At 37.7% G+C, this 26719-nt stretch overlaps 1 protein-coding gene across 1 annotated transcript; it reads right to left on the bottom strand.

Annotated features, from left to right (window-relative positions):
• Nucleotides 1-11880: 11880 nt before the first annotated feature.
• Nucleotides 11881-16256, bottom strand: LOC150101475 (uncharacterized). Its single transcript, XM_090400687.1, has 2 exons — nt 16104-16256; nt 11881-12805 (listed from the first exon to the last, which is right to left on the bottom strand). Exons 1-2 carry the CDS (start codon nt 16245-16247, stop codon nt 12176-12178), a joined length of 774 nt encoding a protein of 257 aa, XP_090256813.1. The 5' UTR covers nt 16248-16256; the 3' UTR covers nt 11881-12175.
• Nucleotides 16257-26719: the final 10463 nt, after the last annotated feature.

The following is a 26719-nucleotide window of genomic DNA, read 5'->3' as shown; positions in this document are numbered from 1 at the left end:
CTCTTCCCTCATTCTCCTCAACCATCAATTCCATTTGAATAATTGTACAAAAGTTATGGAAAAATTATTAAGGTGCGAGAAATTATATGAAAACACTATTTTGAATTTAAATATCTATCATTTCTGTTAAAAAAAGTTTTGTATTATTTAATAACATTTTAATTATAACAAATATTACTAATTACGCACAAAAAGAATGGGTCAATCATATAGGAATACGGAGGGATGAAAAGTTCTGATAAACACATATCACAAAAATGATAATTAAAGCACTTGATTTTGATAATCAAAATCAAAATTTTATCAAAGTTTTGATTATCAAAACGTTTTAGTCCCACTCCTCGTATATATCTGAAGAAGAATATCCCTGATTCATTCAAAAATGAATAAAAAAAAAGGAAAGAAAAAAAGGAAAATCGACAAACATGTAAATCTAATAGAGTGAAAATAAAGAATATAAGAAATGAAATGCAAAAAAAAAAAAAAAGTAAGGAAAAATCTTAAACTAAGTGAGAGAAAAAAAAAGAATAAGAATAAACAGAAGATGTAAGATCAAAAGTGTACACAGATTTGAGGAATAAAAAGAGATCAACACTGATGGGAGAGAAAGATGAAAGTGTGTGAGGTATCGGCATCTGTCTGGATTATCATCTTGTACACACCAATTATCACATCGTTAACTTTTCTCACGAACTCTGTCGCATCCGCACTACCCTTCTTATCATAAATCTATCACGTCTGCTAAGCTTTTCTCACCCCATTCTTGAACAGCGAACAGTGAGAGTTTTTGTATCGCTGATAATATTGCTATAAAAGCAGGCACTAATCTCGCTCTCAAGTACTGCGTGGAGATGTTTCGAGTCATTGACAGAGCGAATAGTTGGCTCTTGAGTGTTACCGATCATTCGATGTCATCGGCCATGTTACTTTCCCACTTTTAGATTTTATTACAAAATAAAAACATCATTGTAAAGCGGATGTGTTTGCTGCACAAAGACTAAACCAAAAGCCAAAAATAGAATATATCATAATTTAAGATATATATGTATATGAGTTATAATTGAATTTTATGATTATAAATTAATTTAATATATTTTAATTCATAATTTGTAAAACTATATGTTATTTTATAAAAATAAATTTCTATTTTTTTTCAAAACTTTCTAATTTTTTTTGATTATTTAATACACACCTTTTAGAATATATAATAAATAATAAATAAAAATTAATTTGCCTGCTAAGACTTGGTTTTAAGATTTAAGATTTAAGTTTAAGATTTTTCCAGGGTAACAAATGGCAATGCTGTAGCCAATGAAGTTTTAACTGAGGCTCGGCTATTGCCGTTACACAGCCATGACTAGAGCTATTTAGCTCAATAACACTCAATCCACACAGATTTCTTCATTCAGATGACGGGATAAAGAGTCAAGGACTCAGTCCATCGCCCAGTTCTTTTAAGAACTTTAAGAACTTAAGACTTGGTTGTAGGAATCAATCGACCGTGAGATGCGGTGATTGATTCATTCAATCCAATACCCTTGAAGGGTAACGGATGGCAATGCTGTAGCCAATGAAGTTCTAACTGAGGCTCCGCTATTGCTGTTACCCTCCTGCCATGATCAGAGCTTTAATAGCTCAATAACACCTTATCCCTACACTGTCCTCTACAGATAACGGGGAAGATGAAAAGCATTCTTGCTTCGCCCCTTTAAGCCAGTCCTTATAAGGACTATAAGGATAAGACTTGGGAACGGATGGCAATGCTGGCCAATGAAGTTCTAACTGAGGCTCGGCTATTGCTGTTACCCGCTTGTCAGGATCAGAGCTTTAAGACTCATTTAATGACTACGAATGAATGTTGAATCAATCGACCGTGAGATGCGGTGATTGATGATTGATTTATTCAATCCAATACCCTTGGAGGGTAATGGATGGCAATGCTGTAGCTAAGGAAGTTAACTAACTGAGGCTCGGCTATTGCTGTTACCCTCCTGCCATGATCAGAGCTTTAATAGCTCAATAACACCTTATCCCTACACTGTCCTCTACAGATAACGGGGAAGATGAAAAGCATTCTTGCTTCGCCCCTTTAAGCCAGTCCTTATAAGGACTATTTAATGAATTATTGTTTTAAGTTGTCTACTCTTTGACTGGAGTGAATGAACTCATGTATGTCAAACCAAAGTTAATGGGAAAGAATTTATGAAAACTATATTTTTAATGAACATTCAAGTTTCTGCGTGCGTTTAATAAACTATACATTTATTCTCTTCTAACATAGCGTCTTGCTTTACAGATCGCACAACTTTTGCAATCACTCTAAGTTTCAGAACTCCCTGTTTGGTCATGTCCCTGTGTTACAGCAGTCCAAGATATTTTATCTAGGGCGGATGCGGAGAACTCATCAATTTCGACACGTCAGACTCCGTATCTTAATACTCTTTAACGACCTATTCCTCTTCGGCCCCCCCCCCCCCGACGTGCACTGGTTCTCTCGCTACCCAACCCCTATCTCATGTGGTTTCCGTGCTTGGGTATGTGTGTTTGTGGTTTTTTTTTTTTTCCCTCTCCAGTCTCACCTACGAGAGATTATGAAACCGTGAGTCATGTACAGTGAAATGAGTTTTTTTTTTTTAAAGAAAAAAAAAACATTGGCCGTAAAACTAAGTACTGATAAGGCTACAGAGTATGATAAAATACACATAATGAATATCAGTTTGTCTATGAATAAGCAGATATGTGGATTTTAAAGTTGGCAAACTACATCAGTAGTTTTAAAAAAAACAATAGACATAAAAGAAGATAAAAAAGACAGCGAGGAGAACAAATAGAACAGCTAATATTGTAAACTGTTTCAAAAATAAAAATAAATCAAACATAAGTTGGCTGTAGATAACTGAGATTTAGTTTTATATTGTTGCGAATCATTTTGACTGATTTTTCTAATAAAAAAAAATGATCTGGTTAAAACCAAACTTGAAATAACGTGATAAATCTGTAAACTGATTATTTTCCTTGGAATACCATTAAGGTAAAGATTTCTTAATAAAACATCAGAGGTAGATTTAAGACTCACTGTCGAAACTCCACTGCATAATATCAATAAATCCACGTAGTTCAATAGCTTTACATTTTTAAACTTCTCTATCAGTTGTGATTTCAGACTATGGGATAAGCAAGCGCTGAAAACGTTATGAATACCCTTCGAAACGGTAATTTTGAAGCCATCAGTGTCAAGGGTGTCCTAGGAAGAACAATGGTTTTCGACAAAGTGCAGTCAAGGAGAGTCCACTGCTAATATAGTCAGGTTATTGATGAACAAAACCAAGAGTCAACTGTCATCGTAGAAGATGAGTGATTGTTGCTCGCGATTTGATGTCTCGTGACGCCTGGCGTTTCAGGATTATCGAGATCGCCATGCTACGATCTTTCCCTCTCTCTCGCCTTTATTTCTTTGAAAAGACAGGCGACAGAGAATGCTGAAAAAAAAAAAAAACCATAGTTACTCTACCATTGGTAAGTCACAGAGACCGTTAGATGTGTAATGTAATGAAGCAAGAAAACATGCCATTTGTCAAACTGGACAGAACATGTCTTTGAATCATTCCAACTTTCATTGCCGTCAATGAACTTCCTTTCATACAATTGCTATATATAGAAAAAAAAGGTGAAGCTATTTTCTGAATTCATCTTTTCTTATAAAAGATATCAGTAAATAACTTTAAGGCAGGTTCAAAACATCTTTAACCGAAAATAGCTTTTATAAAAGAGAACTGCAAGTATGGCTATTCATTTTTTCTTTCTTTCTGTCATTTGTATCTTCTTCGAGATATCAGAACTAATTGAAAGAATATTAAGAAGCAAGCTCATTTTTAGCTAAACTCAAACATTTCAGTCAACAATATATTAGTTTTCATAGTCGAAGTGCTGAAATTCATACAAAATTTAAATAGTCATTATATTACTTTAAAATAAGTTTATTATTACAGTTTGCAAAAATGTTTTAAACACTAAATTACAATTACTTGAAATTCTCTCATATTGTACATTGTTTATGGTTTTAATTACCTCTATATTAGCATATTCTAATTTTTTTCTCAACTTACGAGGAATGATGTAATTAATTTTTTTATAATAGTAGACCGAAAACTTGTTGTACTAAATATGACTCCATTTAGAGGGTAACGGGGGCACCTAAAAATTTGAAGAATAGTATTATGCAATTTTTGGGGCAATTTGTAATATTATACTAAAAATACTTTTAAAAATCTTTTAAAGATCATTGAACTCCGTTAATGAATGTTATGAAGCAATTACACATGAATTCAGTGAAATAATCTCTTAATTCTTCCTGGTGAATAAAACCTATTCGCTTGCACTAAAAGAATGGATTATTCTTACGTTTTTTTTTTTTTTTTTTTTTTTTTTTTTTCCCGCTAGATGGGTGAAACAAGAATGCTTTTCATATTCCCCGTTATCTGTAGAAGAACTATGATGTATGTATGGGGTCATATGGAGCTATAAGCTCTGATCACAACAGGAGGGTAACAGCAATAGCTGAGCCTCAGTTAAAACTTTATTGACTACAGCACTGCCATCCATTACCCTCCCCGGATACCCATTTTAGTCGCCTCGTACAACATGCAGGTAGCACTTGGGACTATTCTTATCCCTGCCACCACACGAAATAAACTCAACGTATAAAGCTCTGATCATGGCAGAAGGGTAACAGCAATAGCCGAGCCTCAGAACTTCATTGGCTACAGCATTGCCGATATTTAAGTAAAGGCAACTCTAAAAATTCGGACGATCCCTAGACCACTCCATAGTGGCAGAAAGACCGTCCAACTCAGCGTTGGCTCCACTCAGTGACAGGCTCCCCTACCACTGAGCAGAACCGCTCATATTCCAGGGAAACGCATCCGCCGACATAGCCCCTCACCGAGCCGTGCCGGAGAGCACCCTACCCGGAGACTCAAATTTGCTCCCTCAAGGCAAAAACCTTAAGAGAGCGAAACTCAAACTCTCGAAACTCAGCGTCCCAAGGGATAACAGCAACAGCCGAGCGTCAGTTAGAACTTCATTGGCTACAGCATTGCCATCCATTACCCCCCAAGGGTATTAACCACCGTATCTCACGGTCGATTTTCATCCTCATCCACCAACACTGCAAGTCCTTATAAGGACTGGCTTAAAGGGGCGAAGCAAGAATGCTTTTCATCTTCCCCGTTATCTGTATAGGGCAGTGTAGGGATAAGGTGTTATTGAGCTATTAAAGCTCTGATCATGGCAGGAAGGTAACAGCAATAGCCAAGCCTCGGTCAGAACTTCATTGGCTACAGCATTGCCATCCATTACCCTCCAAGGGTATTGGATTGAATGAATTAATCACCGCATATCACGGTTCGCGACCAACACTGCAAGTATAATAGCAAATTCCAAATATTTTAAAGTTATAAAAGAAATAAAATACTGTATCCCATATTATTTAGTATTGTTATTTTAAATTCCAAACAACCATAAATAATTAAAATCGCAACATATTTTATATTACATAACATTATTATTTAAAATTAACGAAGACACCTTTTAATAATTAGCAAACAAAAAAAAAGTAAATTTTAAGCAGTTAATTAATATATATATATATATATATTAATGAAACACAATCTAGGTTTGTTTTCTATCTTCTGTTTATTCTAACTAGACGATTTGAATCTAAAATTATTAATGGAACAATTAAAAACTCCGTCAATCATCCACTTATTTGACGCATCGCAACCATGTCGATGAATGCATTATAATTAAACCTGCTTTCACCTGAGCAATTAATGCAGGTCAATCGAATGCCGTGCATTCTCTACTTTTCCTTGGGTGACCGTAACGCCCTTTCTCATTATATGAAATTTACATGGACGGGAAGAAAGAAGATTTAATATTTGAAACGCCTTGTCTTAACAATATTCGAAGGGGAGGGAGGGAACTATGAAGCTGAAACTCTAGTCAGAGTTATTTACGGCTCTTCGATAGTTCACTGGGTGGCCTGCAATTTATGATAATAACAATAATTAAGCCCCTCGGACGATCATTAAACAGTTTTCAGCTTCTTGTTGCTCTACAACCTTCTAGTGTGTGCATTCAGAGAAGAGAATGATCTTTAGAGTAAATTGTTAATGACAACATAGTAAAGGAAATACACAAAAGATAAATTTTATATAATTATTCTTTGAACAGGTGTCTATCTGTCGGATAGGGATACTGTGCAAATTTTAATTTTTTTTTGTTTTTATTTGTATTTTATATATTTAATTTAAACTTGATTTTATTATATTTATATTTAATTTAATTATTTAATTAATTTGTTTTTTAAACTGAATACATGCAAACTGGATATATCCGGTAAATTATGTATATAATTTTAAAATAACCCATTCCCAAGTCGAACCACGAAAGCCTCATAATTCTCACTGTGATATCACAATTTTTTTTTTATTTTAGCTTATCGGAAGCACTATCTATAATTAAGAGTTTCCTACTCTAACGTACAGATTGCAACTGTTGCTATAGTGATCCATCCACGATAGCTGATTATTATGCAGCAGACATGAGAATTTCGTGGTTAGACAACATTAACCAATGGCATCAGTTGTTCTGTTATTTGTGATTATTAGGTTAAAAGCAAACTCCCATTTGACTCTGGAGAGATGGGAAATGTAGCTTGGGGACATGACTTTTACTCAAATGGGTGGACTAGAGAGAGAGAGAGAGAGAGAGAATGAGAAATAAAAAAAAAAAACACAGAGTGGTCTATTAACAACTGTTATCAGATAGCTTCGTGACATAGAAACTGACAAGCCTTGCACGTTAGTTCATGCTGATATCGCCTCTGGGAAAAGCAAGACGTAATACCACTTCTGAGAATATACTTAAGACGAAATAATCATCAGGACAATTTTCTATAGCATTGTTTGCGAACAATCCTCATCCCTTGTGATTATCTTTAATTATTGATAGCAAAAAAAAAAAAACATCTCCTTGCCAATTTGACAATTAATTTCTTGTGATCTTGGCATTTTTTTTACTTATTCGATTAAAATTAATATCAGTCGGTTTTAATGCCATTAAAGTAATTTCGTCCTTAAACCAAAGCAAAAACTTGTAAGGAAAATTTAATATCAAAACACAATATCCGAATGTATCTCCGATGCTGGGAACTACAAAACACACACACACACACACACACACACACACACACACACACACACACACACACACACACACAAAGTATACTGAGATAGTACAGTTTTCTAAAATGTTGATACTCATCGATTTTCTGGGCCCCTTAAGAATTCGATGTATACACAACAAAATTGCAAAATATATATTTTTTTCAATATTGTTTACGAGGATTGCGACAAGGAACACTCACTTGACGCACATTGGCCATCTTCGTACTGAGCGAACGAGTAAAACGGTATTCTCAGTAATTCTCAAATTAAAAACGCAAAAATGGAATTGGTGACAGAACGACAAATAAATCAACGCACTCAATTGAGCCAAGTTGTTTCTCCATTATGTGGAAACACCTTCCATCATATTTTATAATTAGCAGCACATGACTACCAATCGATGTTAACGATTAAACATTGAAGACCACCCGAGATATCCTGCAGCAATTTTCAGGTACTATTTGAGACCCTTTTTCAATGATGAGATGGCAAATAACACTACTTGGAACATTAGAAGCCTTTCTGAGCTCTTCAACATGCTTCAAAATAGATCAGTAACTTCAGAGGAGGTTACTCAGGCTTTCAAAAACGAAAAACCAAGGGAAAGTCCTGATCTGGATGATATGGCCATTCAGTTCTATCAGCCCATCTGAAACATTGTAGTACATTTTCTGGTCTCGATATTTTTATCTACTGGACACGTACCTGCTAACTTCGTCAGCAGTTACACAGGTTTTATCGCTCGTCCCCCCCCCCCCTTCCCCCCTAAAAAAGGGACAAATAGGAACAGTGTGGGTATGCAGTCCTTAAGAAATATATAGATTACAACATATTCACGAAGATGATTTGTTGCTGAATAAAAACAGACATCGGAAACGTGATTACTAGTACTCAAGTGTTACAAGAATCCAGATGGGTCGATGGAGCTCAGTCTATTCAGCTCCAAGATTTTATCTGCCTCTTAACGAACAAAGAACTTCCTCCTTGTATTCAACGTGGTTCTCGAAAAAGCATCTGACAGTGTAAAAGCACAACTTTTTGCACTGTATCCTAGAAAAAAAAAGTCTAGCTTCTTGCTTATAGGCTGTGGTTAATTTTTTTTTTGTTTATGTGATTTCCGTCCACGAAAAGTTTATTTTTAAACCTATTAAAACTACATGGAAAGGACTGTCTTCAAATACATCAGGCACAATTATACTACTTACATACTCTTTTGTGATTTTTTTCTGCCCTGTTTTGGAATGGCTGATCACACTGGTCCGCATGTGGATGTGGTGCCAGAATGGTATTATTTCATATGCAGTACACTAAGAAGACTTAATAGATGGGATCGGGGGGGGGGAGAGTGCTCAGCTAACCACAAAAAAAAAGTAATGGAAATTATTTGAATTTTCAATTACGAAACGCTGGACCTGACCTGGGTACAAACGAGGCGGTGCTCACAAATATCCAAAGCCAGCTGGAGGCTTTGGATATTTGGAGGCAATCATTCACAGGGAATTGGTTTGGAGGATTGCCAACGTCCAATTCCTGGTGAAATGACAATATTGACCAGAACAGGGGGATCTTTTCTATTATTGTGTACCAGATTTCTAAATTTTGGGGAAGTCATCCTGCTATACGTTCCCTCACTCACCCTCTCAACTTCCAATTTGAATAAATCAAAAATTTAAAAACGGTGTAGACCATTTAAGATTTGTCAATATCGTACAGGGGATAAATCTAAGTTGGAATTTTGCTGTAACAATAATTGATTTTATAGATTTTTTTACGCAATAAGTACGATTAGTACTGTATGTATATGGGCATCTGTTTTTTATCAGTTTAACTTGAAATGACAAACAATGGGTAGGCACAAATAGTGGTCAGACCACATAAAAATGGTTTGAGTGACTAGACGGGATATCAATGATATTTACTAATACTTTTTGGTCTCATGTGCTGTGAAGTAAACAATTTACCTGAAATGTTAAAACAATCTTTCTTTCCATTGTCCAGCTATTTATTATCAGATCACCGATGAAAAATCCTTACGAATTAAGTCACTATCCTGAAGTTACTGGATACATTACTGTACTGTAATAAATAATGAAACATAAGCATACAGTGCTTCTGTGAGCTTACCATTAGGATGATCCGATGGAAATACGTAGAGTAATTATAATTCTTCAAAGCTGCTGTTTTATTAATTGGACCATTCGACAAAGAAGGCAACAGAGACTAGATTAATAAGAAATTTTTTTTCAAATTCAGAAATGCAACGAAGCATTATCCGGATGGTACACCAAATGCATAACTTGTGGAAGGTTTAGGCTCATCTTCGTAGGAAGGGGTGAGGCGCACGAGTAGTCTTTAAAATTTGCGTTATGTCCAACTCAGTCAGATGACGCAAGCAATTGCAGCTTACGTCATTTAGCCTACTTTGCAATAACGCAATTGCTATTAGCAGAGGCAAATACCTCTGCCATGTTTTTTTTTTATGGAGGAGCTCTACATCTTCTAGTTCTTTTGTGTTTTTTTCCTGTCTTCTTCTTCTGCAACTTTCTCTGCTTCTAGCTCTAAAAAGTCTTCATTTGAGAGGTCTTTTTTTCCACAGCTTCCACTAACTGCTCTACATCTTCCTTATCATTTACGCATATACGGTACTAATGTACTATAGGTTGATCAACCAACCTATAACCTCTCATGTATGGGCTCAACATAAAAAAAAATCAATCTCCAGCCCTTTAGCTATCACGGCTACCTTGTTACAATCTCTTTTAAGGCTTTGCTAATCCTATGAACTCATTCAAGCAGCTCCTTTCAAACCATTCATAAACTCTTCTGTCACCTCACTCGATGCTGCATCTCCTTTCTTCGTACAATGCTTTCCAAAAGTCTGTGAGGGTCTTCTCAGTAGCGACAATAATCTGAGTCAAATACTTTGGCTCAGATTATTATTATTGTCAGATTATTTGGCTCACATTAAATTAAAAATTTACGAAATATAAATCTGAGTCAAAGTAGTCAAATACTTTGGTTCAGATTAAATTAAAAAATTTAAGAAATATAAGAAATCTGAGCCAAAGTATTTCTTAAATTAAAAATTTAAGAAATATAAGAATTCCGAGCTAAAGTATTTGGCTCAGATTTCTTATATTTCTTAAATAATATGCCTTGAAAAGAGATATAGTAACTTGTCCATGGCTTGCAGGGGTGAGGTGGTATTCAGTGAACATGTTAATCAGACAGCCGCTGTAAATATGAATGGTTGTAAGGGTGTTCAGGTCTGATAAAACATCGCATGGCATCCGTGGAACGTTTCCTATGATCATGATTGTAAGTATCCTCGACAATCTTTACAAGTTCATTTCTTTGTCAGGTTTATGGTCGGTTGTTACACTAAAATTTACTTACAGTCTTCCGGAACATTTTGACAGGTCAATGACATTCGAGACTTGAGGAGAGAGAGAGAGACGGGGGGGGGGAATGTTGTCGACTTTCAAGTCAATATTCTTAAGAAATGTAAACTTTAAAAATATACTAATAACGACACAAAAAAACACTATTTACTGTCCAAATAACTTTATTTTTCTTCTTCAACAGTAACAATTTTTTTTTCGAAATAAAAAAAAAATAAATCCAATTTTAATATCACATAGAGTTGTTGCTAATCCCTTTAGTATTCTCCACAATGCAACAATCCAACTATGTACAACATAAGCCTACAAACATACAATTTTTTTTTTGTCATACAAATAATAGTCCCGGGCTTATCTCTCCGTACTATTAACAACAAATTAATGGACTTTGTATATTAACAGTAAAATGAAATTAAAAAAATACGCTCTGTGAGAAAGAATTAGTGAAATACCATGCAATAAAACACACTAAGAGTTCTAAACAGGACGTTAACACTGCCATATATCTAACTCGAAGAACGTTAAATGCACAAATATTTTATCTTAGTGTTGGTATACAAACGTCCTATGGAAAGGGGAAATATATGGCACGATCAAATAGATTTTCTTGGCGACAAAAACTCTACCACCCATCGAGTGCAAAGTACCAAAGTTAGAGAAAGTTAACACACAGTTTGGCTTGTATTTCCTGATGATATCGGAGAGATGATGGACTCCAACTTTTTTCGATCAGCGACAGATAGGAACAAATGAAATAAAAAAGTTCTAAGGCCATGATATTTTCCCTTTCTTACAAACTTCCAGGTGCCAAAATGAACTCCCAGTAAAGGAACTATATCACCTTACATGATGAAAGATTTGAGATGAGCTAATCTACTACCCGGGTTTTAATTTATGAATCAAAGCTATCTTAGCCTGTTCATATCTTACAGAAGTGTATTCTTTTTTTTTATATTTTTTATGAACGTCTTTTTTTATTTTAAACAAATACCCTCCTATAAGATATTGCAACAGCAACCAATTTTTGGTATACTCCATGTACATAATATAATTTAAATAAATGTAACGTTAACTTTTGAAAATGGCCGACGACTTTCCACATCTACACATACCACATGAATGGGCAGGCATTGTTTACATGTTTACAAGTTTATTTGCGATAGCTAATAAAATAAAATATTTATCTAATATCTTTAACTTCCAAAGGAAGCCATCAATTCCTGAGTGCACCACATTTACATAAATAGCGACTTCACTGTATTCATAAAGGCTGCGAACAACCGTTTTTACTTCCTTGAGAACTGATTCTTTTCATCCTGCGGTAAAGGTAAGCCCAGCAGTACCAAGGAATTAGAACAGTCCTTGAAAGCCACAACCTACTAAGTAATGTCTTTCATCTAACATTCTACATGTATTTCCTCACTTTAAGGCTCTGAAAGGATTCCAGTAGAATTTTAAAGGAAAAACAAAACGGGACAGTAGATTTTATAAAGAAAAAAAAAAAGCTTATCCCAAGATGGAGAAGGAAGGGTGGACGTCTACCGGTTAACCTTGGTGGCCCCGATTAGCTCCAACATTGTAGGAGAGCAGGGAGGTGTCGATGTAGGCGGGACCGTTGTCACTCAGATCGTTATAATCGTTGTTACGGTTGTATTGGGGTTGTGGTTGATACTGTTGTTGTTGTGGTTGTGGTTGTTGTTGTGGTGGAGGATTGTACTGGGGTTGAGGTTGGTACTGGGGTTGTGGAGCAGCTGCTGGAGGAGCTTTAGGGACTCCGTCTCCTTCGGCGACGAAACCAGCTTTGCCTGCACTATAACGGATGATTCTCTGCTGACCTGTGGCATCGACATATCCGTACGCACCTTTGACGGAACCGTCTGGAAGGCGGGTTTCTTCACGAAAACTCTGACCATCGTTATGCTTGCCTGTATCGTAACCGAATTTGTAGTCTCCTTGCAACTGAGTTCCGATGTTCACATAATGGACTGATGCAGGATTCACTGGGTGACGAGGATTGGTGTAGGATTGCTGAGGGGCAGAATATTGTTGGGCTGGTTGCTGATAGGATTGTTGGGGAGCGTAAGACTGTTGAGATGCATACTGCTGAGGCTGTTGGTGTTGTTGTTGTTGGTAATATTGGGCATTCAAAACGCCCACAAGACAGGCAGCGATAACCTGAAAGGAAGAGTCACGGTGTATAGTCAAAAGGAGCCAAGTTCCATACAAAAATTTCATCAAACTACTACTACTCTTAAACTGTCTGATCAGAACAGTTGATTTTTTCAATTTTTTCAATATAAAATATTTTATATTTTAATATATTTAATAAAATATATTAAAATATAAACTATTATGTATATAGGTTTTTTTAAAATTTTTTTTATAAATTCTAAAAACACCTTTAAATGTTACACATCTTAATATTACATAAGAATAAATTAATAACAATACACAATTATAGTTTTATATACATTTATTATTATATAAAGCTGACGGTAAATAATGAATTAATAAGCAATGATCTAGTGCACAATATATAACTCACTGAGATGTTATAGTCTAATCCAATGTGTAAGCAATGACTTAGTACATTATATATTAAAAAGAGTTGTTAATAGTTCAATAGTAAAGTAGGTCCAAGTCTTGAGCAGAAAAAGAAAGGCCGAATGTGCTTATGTTCCTCCAAACTCCTGATCTAGTGAGTATCTCAAGATAGCGTACGAAAACTTGAAACTTACCTGGTGAGAGTATAACAGCTCGGGTACATTTATCACCGAGTGATTCAGTTATACATACTGAAGGGAAGCAGAACAAACAGTTCGAAGTGGAGAAACGAGTTAAGATACTACATGGAACGATAAAAGTTAACGTGCCATCTCCTCTGCAAGATACATTTACCTCTGAAATAGTGGGAGAGTATGTAGACAGTTTACAATTCACTCAAGGATTTGACACTGTTTGGAGATACAGGGAGGACAGTTTCCTGACGAAATTGTCCTCTCTGTATCTCCGATAGTATCATTCCAGGTCTTCCGTAATTTAAGAAAAGAGCAAGTGGGAAAAAAGTGCCTAAAATCCTCTACTAGTTAACAAAATTAGCAAATGTCTGAATCTTCACGAATGTGAAGAGATTTTAAGCCATCCTGAAAAATACGACATTACTTTAGGATCGTGAACTGGAAATTTTTGAGCCTCTAGATTTAGAAGAGATTCTGAAGAGTTTTTACTGACCTTTTAGAGATCGAGCAATCCCATGCTAATAAGAAAAACAAAGGAATATTCATTATATGTAGTATTTGTACATACAGTTTCCTCGGTTATTTTTTACGTAAATCTAACCTTTGGGATATATTGTAAATAGCTTTAAATTTATAATAATTTTTATATTTGAATTAATAGTCCAATTAATACAAATATAAAAGTTATGGCATCTATACAACGCTTAGTTCGCAATATATTTCATGATGATAGACAGGAAGAGGAAAGACTTAGAGAATCGATTATAATCGTTATCAGAGGAATTTTTCTGCGACTTTTTCAGCTAGTTCTAAACTTAGTTGATTTTTGACGCAGCCAAGTAGGATTTTTCTTCCGGAAACTCAGGATTTAATTCCGTTAGTCAGAAAACTCGATTGCAGACCTCACATTATTTCATAATATTAATGAGGGATAGGAACACGAGATGGCAGCAGTTATCTTCCATATTATCATTACTAACGAGCCTACACATCGTCGTGGAAATGAACTCAACTACCAATGATGAAGAGTGGAGCCAAACGCTAAAGCTAAAGGAGGTCAGTCCACTTCCATCGGGGAATAAAAAAGAATTAGAGGACTTTAATAAAAAATAATAAATTACTGTGAGAAATATAAGCCAAATATTAAAGCTTCTTATTATTTTTTTTCAGATTTAAATCGTCAGTTCCTGTTGATGGAATATCCTTAGTTCAAGATCGAGGAAATGTGTGTGTGTGGGGGGGGGGGCGGTTTCAAATCATTACACCTTCATTATAATAAGAAAGGCTTCCTGAACATGGCAGGCCAGGGGAAGATATTGTGGCTCTCGTTCGACCACTACCCAGTCCAATAAAGCTTTCATGTCGTACGTATAATATCCAGACCCCCCCACCCCCAACATCGATCTTACTTACCAATGTCCAGGTTTAACTTAGAAGGAAAAAAACAAGAAAAATATTTTAAAAAACAGAATAACATTACAAACAGTGAAAATAATTCAAAAAGTATTTAATTAATAATAATGTATCTCAGAGATAATCAAAGTAAAACTACATCAAATACAGTTTTTCCAACTCGTCTTTACTTTACCAGCTCAATCTAAAACTCAAAACAGAAATATAATACCAAACAATTGCTAGAAAGAAATCTTCATAATCCACTGGAAATTTTCAGCATATCAAAATGAACATTAAACAAAACTATAACTGGAGCATTTAAAATTTAAAAATCTTTTAAATGCATATTGTTTTATAACAACCAGAATTTTTAATCTGTAGATACCAACGAAATTAAGTATAAACTACCGTTAGCTTAAATTAATTACATTATTGTACCTTCCTAATAAATAATGAAATATTTCATCGTCCCCTCACAATCATAGTCACGTTGCTAATTCCTTTGAAGCGAGTAATCTAATATTTAAAAGGAAGGATCTATTTTTCTTAGGAAAAGTAGACTAAAATATCATTTCATTTATTATAAACTGAATAATGAAAATTCTTTATATTACTTGTCTAATGCTAAGTTACCAAACAGCATTTCTTGGATCGAAATCGATTTCTATCACCTTAATCAAGAACGCAGTTAATTAAGTTATTAATAATTTGGATTTCAATTTACAAATATCACCGTATGTTTGCCTGCCACATTCTGAATTAGCAAACGATTTATTTTGTCTTAATTATACAAATGATTTTAATCAATTAAAACGGAACTGTTAACCGAAAATCAGTTCCCAGAATTAGATTACCAATAATGTAACTTGGCACAAAAAAAAACGGACATTTTTGAATGTAATCTGTTTAACAATATCAAATAAAACAAGACAAAAGCGACACCTGCCGGAAATCTAAAATGCATCACTTTTGTTTGTTATTTTAGAGCGTTAAATAAAATATAATATATTATTTTTAAATATTTAAAAAATATTTAAAAAATTAACGGAATCAAGCACCTCAGAATTATAAATACGTTACAAAGGGTTGCAAATGCCAATGACAAAAGATAATTGTCTGTCCTATTTTTTCGTTTTTTTTTTCTTTTCATTTGTAATGGTTTTATCGCCTGAATTCAAAAGAACGAGTCACATTTGAGTTAGCTTAAAAATCCACTTGGATCTCACTAACTACAAGACAATTTTTATCTCAGATATCCATTTTATCGTCTGCTTTTGGTATCCACCTACGTGTCAATATCCCAGTTAGCCTTAAGAAAAAATCAGAGGATGTATACTTACTACAAAAATCATGATGTCGAAGTCCCAGGCAGCCAGAGAACCTTTATGGTAGTTTATCGTTTGTGCCGTGCTCTTTATATAGCAAATATTTCGAGTTAATTCCTTCCCCCCCAACTCATATCTATCCCCCGATCCCCAATTCATCTTTCACTTGTGCACAAACCAGATCATCTTGTCATTAACCCACTTTCCAGAAGGTTACCACTTCCGTCTAATGTTGGCAGATACCAATCTCAATTCGTGCACGATACTTCGAGGCCAAATCCCCCCTTTAAGCAAACGCAATCGGCGACAGCACGACGTCTTTTCTTGACGTACGTGGACCTTGAAGAAGTTACGCCTTGTCAGTAGCTTTTTGAGAAGATTGTGATTCGCTTCAGTGTTTGTTCGTTGGTAAGCCGGTTTTAAAGGAAAGCGAGTCTTTCTTGTTTATGTAACAACACACGTCCGCTAGAAACTGGGTGGAGTTATTTTTCGAGAGCGCAAGTGCACCATTTTCGCTCAGGTTCCAAATTGGGAATTATGAATTGACTATGTGGAAGACTAAAACACCTCCGCCTTCTTGTCAGAAGAAAATTCAGACGAGGTACTCTCCAGTATAGTTCCTTATGTGTGTTGAATATTTTTTTAATTCTGATCCTATTTTTATGTTAGGATGATACATTTTAGCTAATTAAAATGGAGGATATTATGGATCCCATATTTTATAGCCAAATATACAGCATTTCGAAATTTATTGGAGAGCTTACATTACATTCAAAAATGCCTTGGTTTGTACTAGTTAAAAGACAGGAACTCTCCCCAAACGTCCATGAGTCTTTTATTTGAACTTATAATTAGGCTTAGTTGGAGTTACACCAAACAAAAACCTAAATAAAATAAAATAAAATACAACAAGTCCTTATAAGGACTGGCTTAAAGGGGCGAAGCAAGAATGCTTTTCATCTTCCCCGTTATCCGTAGAAGACAGTGTAGGGATAAGGTGTTATTCAGCTATTAAAGCTCTGATCATGGCAGGAGAGTAACAGCAATAGACAAGCCTCAGTTAGAGCTTCATTGGCTACAACATTGCCATCCATTACCCTCCAAGGGTTCAATTCGGCTCACCGCTACCGCCTTCCCTAAAATACAACAGTTCTTAAAAGAACTGGGCGATGGACTGAGTCCTTGACTCTTTATCCCGTCATCCGAATGAAGAAAATCTGTGTGGATGGGGTGTTATTGAGCTAAAGGCTCTTGTCATGGCTGGATAACCGCAATAGCCGAGCCTCAGCTAAAACTTCATTGACTACAGCATTGCCATTTGTTACCCCGGAAGTCCTAAAAAGGACTTGATCCTAAAATACAAGAAAAATCCTTTGTCAAAATTTATATACATCATAAGTGAATATTTGATAGGTGTATAGTAATATTTTAGTCCTTTAAACAGTTATTAGTTTAATTCCATCTAATAAGTAATTTATTACATTAATTTCTTTGAATCCACAATATTTCAAACAGACAAACCATCTATCAAACCCACGCAGTTAAAAGGATTTACCTTTTAGCCTCAACTATAATTCCAACCAATACTCTTCTTACTCTTTAGACAATGTCATGATAAAAGGTAAATCATGCATTCTGTTAGCGTCACACATATTGATGTTATTTCTTACATAATTTCTCATTTGATTTATCTTTCAGTTGCAGTCGCTTAGGATCTTTATTAAATTATGTCCCAGAATCTTAAACAATCCAGCTTTCTTTAAAAACCAGCCTAGTTTATCTACTAACATACCGGCAGTGATTCCTTTAGAACTCTCCCCTGCTATCTCTCTCTCTCTCTCTCCCCCCCCTTGCCTGTAGTTTAGAATTTGTTATTAAGCGGCAACGACCTTAGAAATGTTAAAAGGGTGTGGATTTCCTTATTTGGCTGGATATAGGCCTCGAAGGATAATGAGTTCAATTGAATCAAAAGGGGAAAGATTTTAGCGTACATGATGTTTCCATTTAATCAGCAGATACGTTTGTATTGAAATATTCTGAATTTATACTATTAAAGCTGAACATCCACCCACACAACTTCTTAATCACCTATGATAGAACCGCTCATATTCCAGGGAAAAGCATCCACCGACACAGCCCCTCACCGGAGACTCAAAACGCTCTCTCAGGGCAAACCCCCGGAATCCAAGCCGCCCCCCCCTCACCGGGAGCAAAATTTCGTTAGAAACCTAAGAGAGCGACCCAGGGTAACAGCAATGCCGAGCCTCAGTCAAAACTTCATAATTATTTACCATCAGATAGGATCCCATTGTACGCTTCTTATAGTGTTAATAAATAAGGACTGGCTTAAAGGGGCGAAGCAAGAATGCTTTTCATCTTTCCCGTTATCTGTAGAGAACAGTGTAGGGATAAGGTGTTATTGAGCTATTAAAGCTCTGATCATGGCAGGAGGGTAACAGCAACAGCCGAGCCTCAGTTAAACTTCATTGGTACAGCATTTCCATCCATTACCCTCCAAGGGTATTAATCAATCACCGACTGTTTAAGTAAATTTGAACTCAAAAAAATTCGGACGATCTCTAGGCCACTGCATAGTGAGCGAAAGACCGTCCATATCTCAGTGTTGGTTCCACTCAGTGACGGGCTCCCCCACCACCGAGCAGAACCGCTTAAATTCCGAAGAAAATCATTCACCGACAAAGCCCCTCAGCAGGATCTGCCGGAGAACATTTTCCCAGGAGACTCAAATTGCTCCCTTAAGGCAAAAACCTTAAGAGAGCGAACTCAAAAACTCTCGAATCTCATCGCCCAAGGGGGTACAATTCAATCACCGTCTCTCATCTCACGGTCGATTCATCGACCCACGCTTCTAGCCACGGCTCTACCATTTTCCAAATCTATATACAAAACTTAAAATGGTGTTTTTCGTACATTTTAACTAAACTTCAAATTTAAATAATTTAGAATATATTTTATTTCATTATGGAGTGTTATTCGCAAAATTATATATATATATATTTAGAATCTGTATCTAATAAAATATAATATAATATAAACCAAATAAATAAAACGAGCATAACTAAGAGATCACGATGCAAATACATCAGAAAACCAGTATCCAGACATTTCATAGTACATTTGGAGGACTTTCTATACGAGTCAGGAGTAATTCAATATAACTGATTATTCCTTCCAGAATAGAATTCATTTATTATTTTTGTAATCATTTTTTTTGTTTTCTTGAGGTGTCTTGTTCTTTTCACTTCCTTCTCCTATAGCACTGACGAAAGTGCCTGGAATTAAAATAATAACCTGAGATCTTATCTCAGGATAGTTTATATACTTATGACGGAGCATAGCAACCAGAACGAATAAATAAGACTCTCAGTATTTAAAGATAATTACTAATCATAGATATCTTGGAGATCCTTATCAAAGCCTTCGCCCTTGGTCACTTCAAGAATTCTTATTAGGAGTTAGATGATGGCATTTCTCTTGGGTGTTCATCAATGCATCTCATTAAAATAATTTTATTTGAGGTGAAAATTATTTGAAGACTTGTGGTCTTCAGTTCTCAGAACTTTACACACACACACACACACACACACACACACACACACACACACACACACACACACACACACACACACACACACACACACACACACACACACCATCCGACCTTGACTATCAACCGAGAACACGTAGAAGGTCAGCGAAACAAAAGAAAAGTCGAAGGACGGTAAAACAATTAAGAAGTTGTCGTAAAGGTTTGATACAGTCCTTCTGTATCAGCTCTTGATTCTACTACCAAAGATCTAATTGAAAAACAAAGTAAAGATTTTGATAATGGCTTTTTCTTAACTACACAAACTAATAGATATAATGGTTTAGAAGCGGCAAAAAAGATGCGAAAATATTTAAAAAAAAAAAGTATGGCAATATGATTATCTTCCATTATTTCAAGCTGTTAATTCTTCTGATTGTTTTCATGTTCTACTTGTCATTACACACCACAGGGAAACTTATATAAGAAATACACATTTAAAACACTCCTTTAGGTAGGAATGTATGCATTACATATGCATTACAGGCAGATAATTCATCGCATTATGTAAATATAATCCTTTAAAATAAGCCTACCTTCTGATGCAATGTCCAAGGTTGGAGATTATTTTGTTTTTGTTTGTAAGCAGGACATGATTAGTTATATCAACTTTTATCGCTAAGTGATTTTTTGGGGCTCATCTTTAACATTTCGGTTAATTTTTTCTTGTACTTTTGTCTCAATCTTTAATGATCAATTTAATTGTTATAATAATATAGCAATGAAGATTTGTTCACTAATACCTTATCATCGGTGTTCATAGAAATCTGACAAAGTTCAGTGGTTAATTCATTGAGTGATTTTCAGCAGAATAAAAAAGTCTATAGCTGCACAGGTGTTACTTGATATCTGAAGTATTAACATTAAAATGCTTATTTTAAACGTCTACTTTATATAAAAGAAATATTTTGATATAATTTTAAAATTGATTCTTCAGTTGAAAAATCAATTAAACAAAAATTTGAAATACCAATTTAAATTTGAACTTTAAATTTTTCACACACACACAAAGAAGACCAAAAAAAGTGTATCCTTCTTATTCTTCTTGTCCTCCTTTGCAGACCTTTACAGATCGCATCCTACACCATCCACCACATTTAAATTACATTCGTTCTTTATAATGCTTAAGATTCCGATGGAATCTTAAGCAATATATGTTGGGTGGAGGTTATGGGAAAACTTATTGCAAACACCTGTAAAGTTGCACAATTTAAATGATTCACATTCGTCAAATAATTTAACAATTTCTTGTCAAAAGTAAGAGATGTCTCATTCTTCCAACCTGGCTAACCCGATGCATTTCCACTTCAATCAACTGGCAGTGGGTTCAAACCTAATTACTGTGACATACACGTTTCTGTCTTTAGGTAGAAGACGCTTTTCGTCGCTCGTCGTGTTCAATAGACGCCTAAACTGAGTTATAAAAAAATTCTGTGTTTACTCTCTACAGTGAGATTCCCGGATTATCTAGCCCTTGGCCAATTCTTGGTACTAAATGTCTTATATGACTCAAGTCCAGAAACCAGGATTATGGGTGCAATTTCTTCTGGCTATTAAGATTAAATACTGATTATCAGATAACTATTTTACACATGAATACTATAGAACTAATGTGTAATAACAAGAGTGATAAAGTATATACTTTGAAGAATAGCTGAATAATTAGGAGTTGATTTAAAAACATTAGTAATTGTCTTATTTAAGTTAATGAGCGTATCATGTGAAGCCAATCTACATTCCCACTCATTTAACGTATTTTTTTCCCTGTATACATCGAATCGATTCTGAAAATCAAAACAAAACAAAAGACAATCGCGAACGCTGCCGACATATACTGCGTTTATGTATTTTGGATAGATGTTTTTTATTTCCGTTGATTTTTTTCCCCCTTGATTTTGAAATGCTGGTTCACTTGAACCTTGATCTAATCATAGCATCACATCACATTAAATGAAATACGATCGATTATAGTCCTTATAAGGACTGGCTTAAAGGGACGAAGCAAGAATGCTTTTCATCTTCCCCGTTATCTGTAGAGGACAGTGTATGGATAAGGTGTCATTGAGCTATTAAAGTTCTGATCATGGCAGGAGGGTAACAGCAATAGCCGACCTCAGTTAGAACTTCATTGATACAGCATTGCCATCCATTACCCTCCAAGAGTATTGGGCTGAGTGAATCAATCACCCTCCAATACGATCGATTTTTTTTTTTAGTTCTTAAAAAGAACTGGACTGAGTCCTTGACTCTTTATCCCGTCATCTGAATGAAGTAAATCTGTGTGGATGGAGTGTTATTGAGCTAAAAAGCTCTAGTCATGGCTGGGTAACGGCAATAGCCGAGCCTCAGTTAAAACTTCGTTAGCTACAGCATTGCCATTTGTTACCCTGATTAGTAAGTAAAGGGTAAAATCTCAAAAAATCGGACGATCTCTAGGCCACTCCATAGTGGGCGAAAGACCGTCCATGTCTCAGCGTTGGTTCCACTTAGTGACGGCCGCCCCGTCCTAGCACGCCGACGGGCTCCCCGTTTAAGCAGAACCGCTCAGCGTTGGTTCCACTCAGTGTCGGCCGCCCCGTCCTAGCACCCCGACTACTGAGCAGAACCGCTCAAATTGCGAGGAAAATAATTCACCGACAAGAACCCCTCAGCGGGCCGTGCCGGAGAACACCTTCCCCAGAGACTCAAGGTGCTCCCTTAAGGCAAAAACCATAAGGGAGCGAACTCAAAAACTCACACCCAGGATAACAGCAACAGCCGAACCTCAGTTAACTTCCTTGGTTCAGCATTGCTAATTGTTACCCTGATTAGTAAGTAAAGGGTAAAATCTCAAAAAATCGGACGATCTCTAGGCCACTCCATAGTGGGCGAAAGACCGTCCATGTCTCAGCGTTGGTTCCACTTAGTGACGGCCGCCCCGTCCTAGCACCCCGTTTAAACAGAACCGCTCAGCGTTGGTTCCACTCAGTGTCGGCCGCCCCGTCCTAGCACCCCGACTACTGAGCAGAACCGCTCAAATTCCGAGGAAAATAATTCACCGACAAGAACCCCTCAGCGGGCCGTGCCGGAGAACACCTACCCCGGAGACTCAAGGTGCTCCCTTAAGGCAAAAACCCTAAGGGAGCAAACTCAAAAACTCACACCCAGGATAACAGCAACAGCCGAACCTCAGTTTACTTCCTCGGTTCAGCATTGCTAATTGTTACCCTGGAAGTCCTGATTAGTAAGTAAAGGGTAAAATCTCAAAAAATCGGACGATCTCTAGGCCACTCCATAGTGGGCGAAAGACCGTCCATGTCTCAGCGTTGGTTCCACTCATTGACGGCCGCCCCGTCCTAGCACCCCGACGGGCTCCCCGTTTAAGCAGAACCACTCAGCGTTGGTTCCACTCAGTGTCGGCCGCCCCGTCCTAGCACCCCGACTACTGAGCAGAACCGCTCAAATTCCGAGGAAAATAATTCACCGACAAGAACCCCTCAGCGGGCCGTGCCGGAGAACACCTTCCCCGGAGACTCAAGGTGCTCCCTTAAGGCAAAAACCCTAAGGGAGCGAACTCAAAAACTCACACCCAGGATAACAGCAACAGCCGAACCTCAGTTTACTTCCTCGGTTCAGCATTGCTAATTGTTACCCTGGTTAGTAAGTAAAGGGTAAAACTCAAAAAATCGGACGATCTCTAGGCCACTCCATAGTGGGCGAAAGACCGTCCATATCTCAGCGTTGGTTCCACTCAGTGACGGGCTCCCCGACCACTGAGCAGAACCGCTCAAATTCCGAGGAAAATAATTCACCGGCAAGAACCCCTCAGCGGGCCGTGCCGGAGAACACCTTCCCCGGAGACTCAAATTGCTCACTTAAGGCAAAAACCCTAAGGGAGCGAACTCAAAAACTCATCACCCAGGATAACAGCAACAGCCGAACCTCAGTTAACTTCCTTGGTTCAGCATTGCTAATTGTTACCCTGATTAGTAAGTAAAGGGTAAAATCTCAAAACATCGGACGATCTCTAGGCCACTCCATAGTGGGCGAAAGACCGTCCATGTCTCAGCGTTGGTTCCACTTAGTGACGGCCGCCCCGTCCTAGCACCCCGTTTAAACAGAACCGCTCAGCGTTGGTTCCACTCAGTGTTGGCCGCCCCGTCCTAGCACCCCGACTACTGAGCAGAACTGCTCAAATTCCGAGGAAAATAATTCACCGACAAGAACCCCTCAGCGGGCCGTGCCGGAAAACACCTTCCCCGGAGACTCAAGGTGCTCCCTTAAGGCAAATATATATATATACCCTAATACCCTAAGGGAGCGAACTCAAAAACTCACACCCAGGATAACAGCAACAGCCGAACCTCAGTTTACTTCCTCGGTTCAGCATTGCTAATTGTTACCCTGGAAGTCCTAAAAAGGACTTTATATATATATATATATATATATATATATATATAATAATAAATTGTGAGTTCAACGTATCTCATCATTGGCCTGTGGAGTAAGATAGGCTGAGATTCAGCAGATAGTAGGAGAGGAAATAAAGATAGAGTGCATAGTAGTAGAGTAGATGAAAGAGGCCTCAGCTGACCTGTTTTAGCTGTTGACCCCCCAGGGGTGCTTCTAAAACGGTCGTTGATTTTTCACTTTTAAAAAGGAAAAATCCTGAAAAGGAAAAAAAAGGAGAGACTAAGCAAATTTAACAAGTGTAAATAAATCTAAAGACTATGTGGAAGACAATTCTATAGAGGAATGAGTTTGCCGAGCAAACCCAGAACAGTATAACCAGGAAAAGAAGGGAGATGACCTGGCCCGGAAGACCCCGCCCTGAAAAGGGCTTGGGACCACCTCGATGTTGGCCTTCGCAGTCCGGGTTTGTTCAGGTCAACCCCAACCTGGGGACAGAAAAACTTTCAACTGTGAAAGGACTAGACCTACCTGTGGGTTAAACGCTGATCAGGAAGGAAGATCGAGATAGCGTCAACACCTACAACTTGAAGGTGTTATAGGTGCAGACACAACCGGATTCCCCCCTGTATGATCTGGCAGATGGTTGGTGGATCACACCATCTCCTCAGGAACCGCTCTTCTCCCCGTAAGTACCTTTCCTGCTCCAGGAAGCGGCGGAGGTAGGCTGCGAGGCAGTTCTTAACACGGAGATAGATGCGATCCCCCTCGTTAAGAAGGTGTTTTTTCCTGGTTTTCCAAATGTGGTGCTTAATCACATTTATTAGGAAAATCAGGTGTTTCTTGTTTTTGGTTACTGGGGGAGGAAACTGTAGAAAGACTATTTCGGGGAATGTGAGCGCTGGGATCGCAAGCACCTCAGCCAGTCTGTGCCAAACACGCTGTGCTGGCGGGCAGTGAAAGAAGAGGTGCCCTACGGTTTCTATCGCACCGCAGACGTCGCAGAAGGGGTTGCATGGTCGCGGGTTGTAAGCTGATTTTACAAGTTTCACCGGGAGTCTGCCGTAGGCGATTCTCCAGGCTAAGTCCCGGTGAAATGGTTGCCCCCAGCTGTTTTTTATGTTGGTGAACAGCACCTCTTCGTTTGTGCCCAGATCGGGTTTTTCCCAGTCAAAGTGGTCAAAAATTTTCCAGTACAGCTTGTTTGGGCTGAGCTGAAGCACTCGAACTCCATCCGTTGCCAATTTTTTAAAAAGTTTACATATTGTGTAGTACCACTCAGGCACCGTCTCCGCACATGGTCCGGCGTGGCCAGTGATCCCGAAGTAGGGTAGGAAAAATCCTAAGAAGTATTTCATCAGATTGCCGGAAGGGTGATTTGATGCCAGTGCTTTCCGTATGGTCTGAGCAGCGTTGGTTAGGTGGCAGTATTTGAGGATTGGCAGAGCGAATCCCCCTTGTGTGGGGGGAAGATGGAGAAATGCCCTGCGCACCTCGTGTTTCCTGTTGTTCCAGAAAAAATTAGTGATATGTTTGTGAATGGCGTTGTCTTGTGTGTCTGTTATGTTTGTGAGGTTAATGGTGTGCAGTAACATCGGTTTTAGGACTGTTTTGATAACTGTTGCTCTACCTTCGAATGATAGGTAGTTGGGACTGAAGGGTTTTAGTTTTTCGCAACACATTTCTATTAAGTGTTGTGTTTGCAACACTGGGGTCTCTAGGAAGGGAATTCCTAGTATTGTTAATGGGCCGGTTGTGGGTTTCAGACCATACGGAAGACTGGCAGGGTCGAATTTCCCATAAATTTTGATTCTTGTTTTTTCTGGGTTGGTGTGAAGACCACTGAGCACGCTGAACTCTCGCAGTATGCCGAAGAAGATGTAAATCGATTCGGAATCCCTAAGGGTTCCGACAATGTCATCGGCATATGCGACAGTTTTGCTCTGTTTGGAGCCTAAGGGTAGCGGTATTCCTCTTACTGCGCGCGTCTCATCAATTTTTTTTAGAAGAGGCTCTAGTACTAAAGAGAAAAGAAGGGGGCTAAGGGGGCAGCCTTGCCGAACCCCTCTGCGTATGGGAATGGGTTCTGAAAGAAACCCATTAATCGCAATGTGCGTTGTTGTTTTACCGTACATGCTTTTGATTGCTTCCCTTACGCAGGCCGCCACTCCGACTTTCTCTAGGATATAGTGCAGGAAGTTGTGCTTTGCACTATCGAACGCTTTATCTAAGTCTACTGATACGAGTGCAAGTGGGAGTTCCTTGTTCGTCACAAAGCGAAGAAGGTCTCTTATCAGGAAGAGGTTGAGTGCCATCGATCTTCCCGGAACTCCGTATACTTGAGTGCTGGTTAGCACATTCCCAATGCCCAACTTCAGACGGTTACAAATCACTCTTGCGAATAATTTGTAGTCTGTGTTAGTCAAGGAAATGGGCCTCCAGCTACCCATGCTATTTAGGTCTCTCCCTTTCTTGGGGATGAAAATTGTGTACCCGCTAACGAAGTCAGCAGGCACGTCACCAGTGAATAGGAAGCTGTTGAATAGTGAGACCAGGATAGGCAAGATGAAGTTCCAGGCTGAGCGATAGAGCTCAACGCCTAGCCCATCCAGGCCAGGGGTTTTCCGTAGCTTAA

This window comes from Typopeltis vanoorti, chromosome 11 (assembly GCF_054136105.1).
Source record: "Typopeltis vanoorti isolate ZY-2024b chromosome 11, IOZ_Tvanoo_1.0, whole genome shotgun sequence".
NCBI lineage: Eukaryota > Metazoa > Arthropoda > Arachnida > Uropygi > Thelyphonidae > Typopeltis > Typopeltis vanoorti.
The sequence above is the reverse complement of the archived record's forward strand: the minus strand, read 5'-3'. Positions and strand labels throughout refer to the sequence as shown.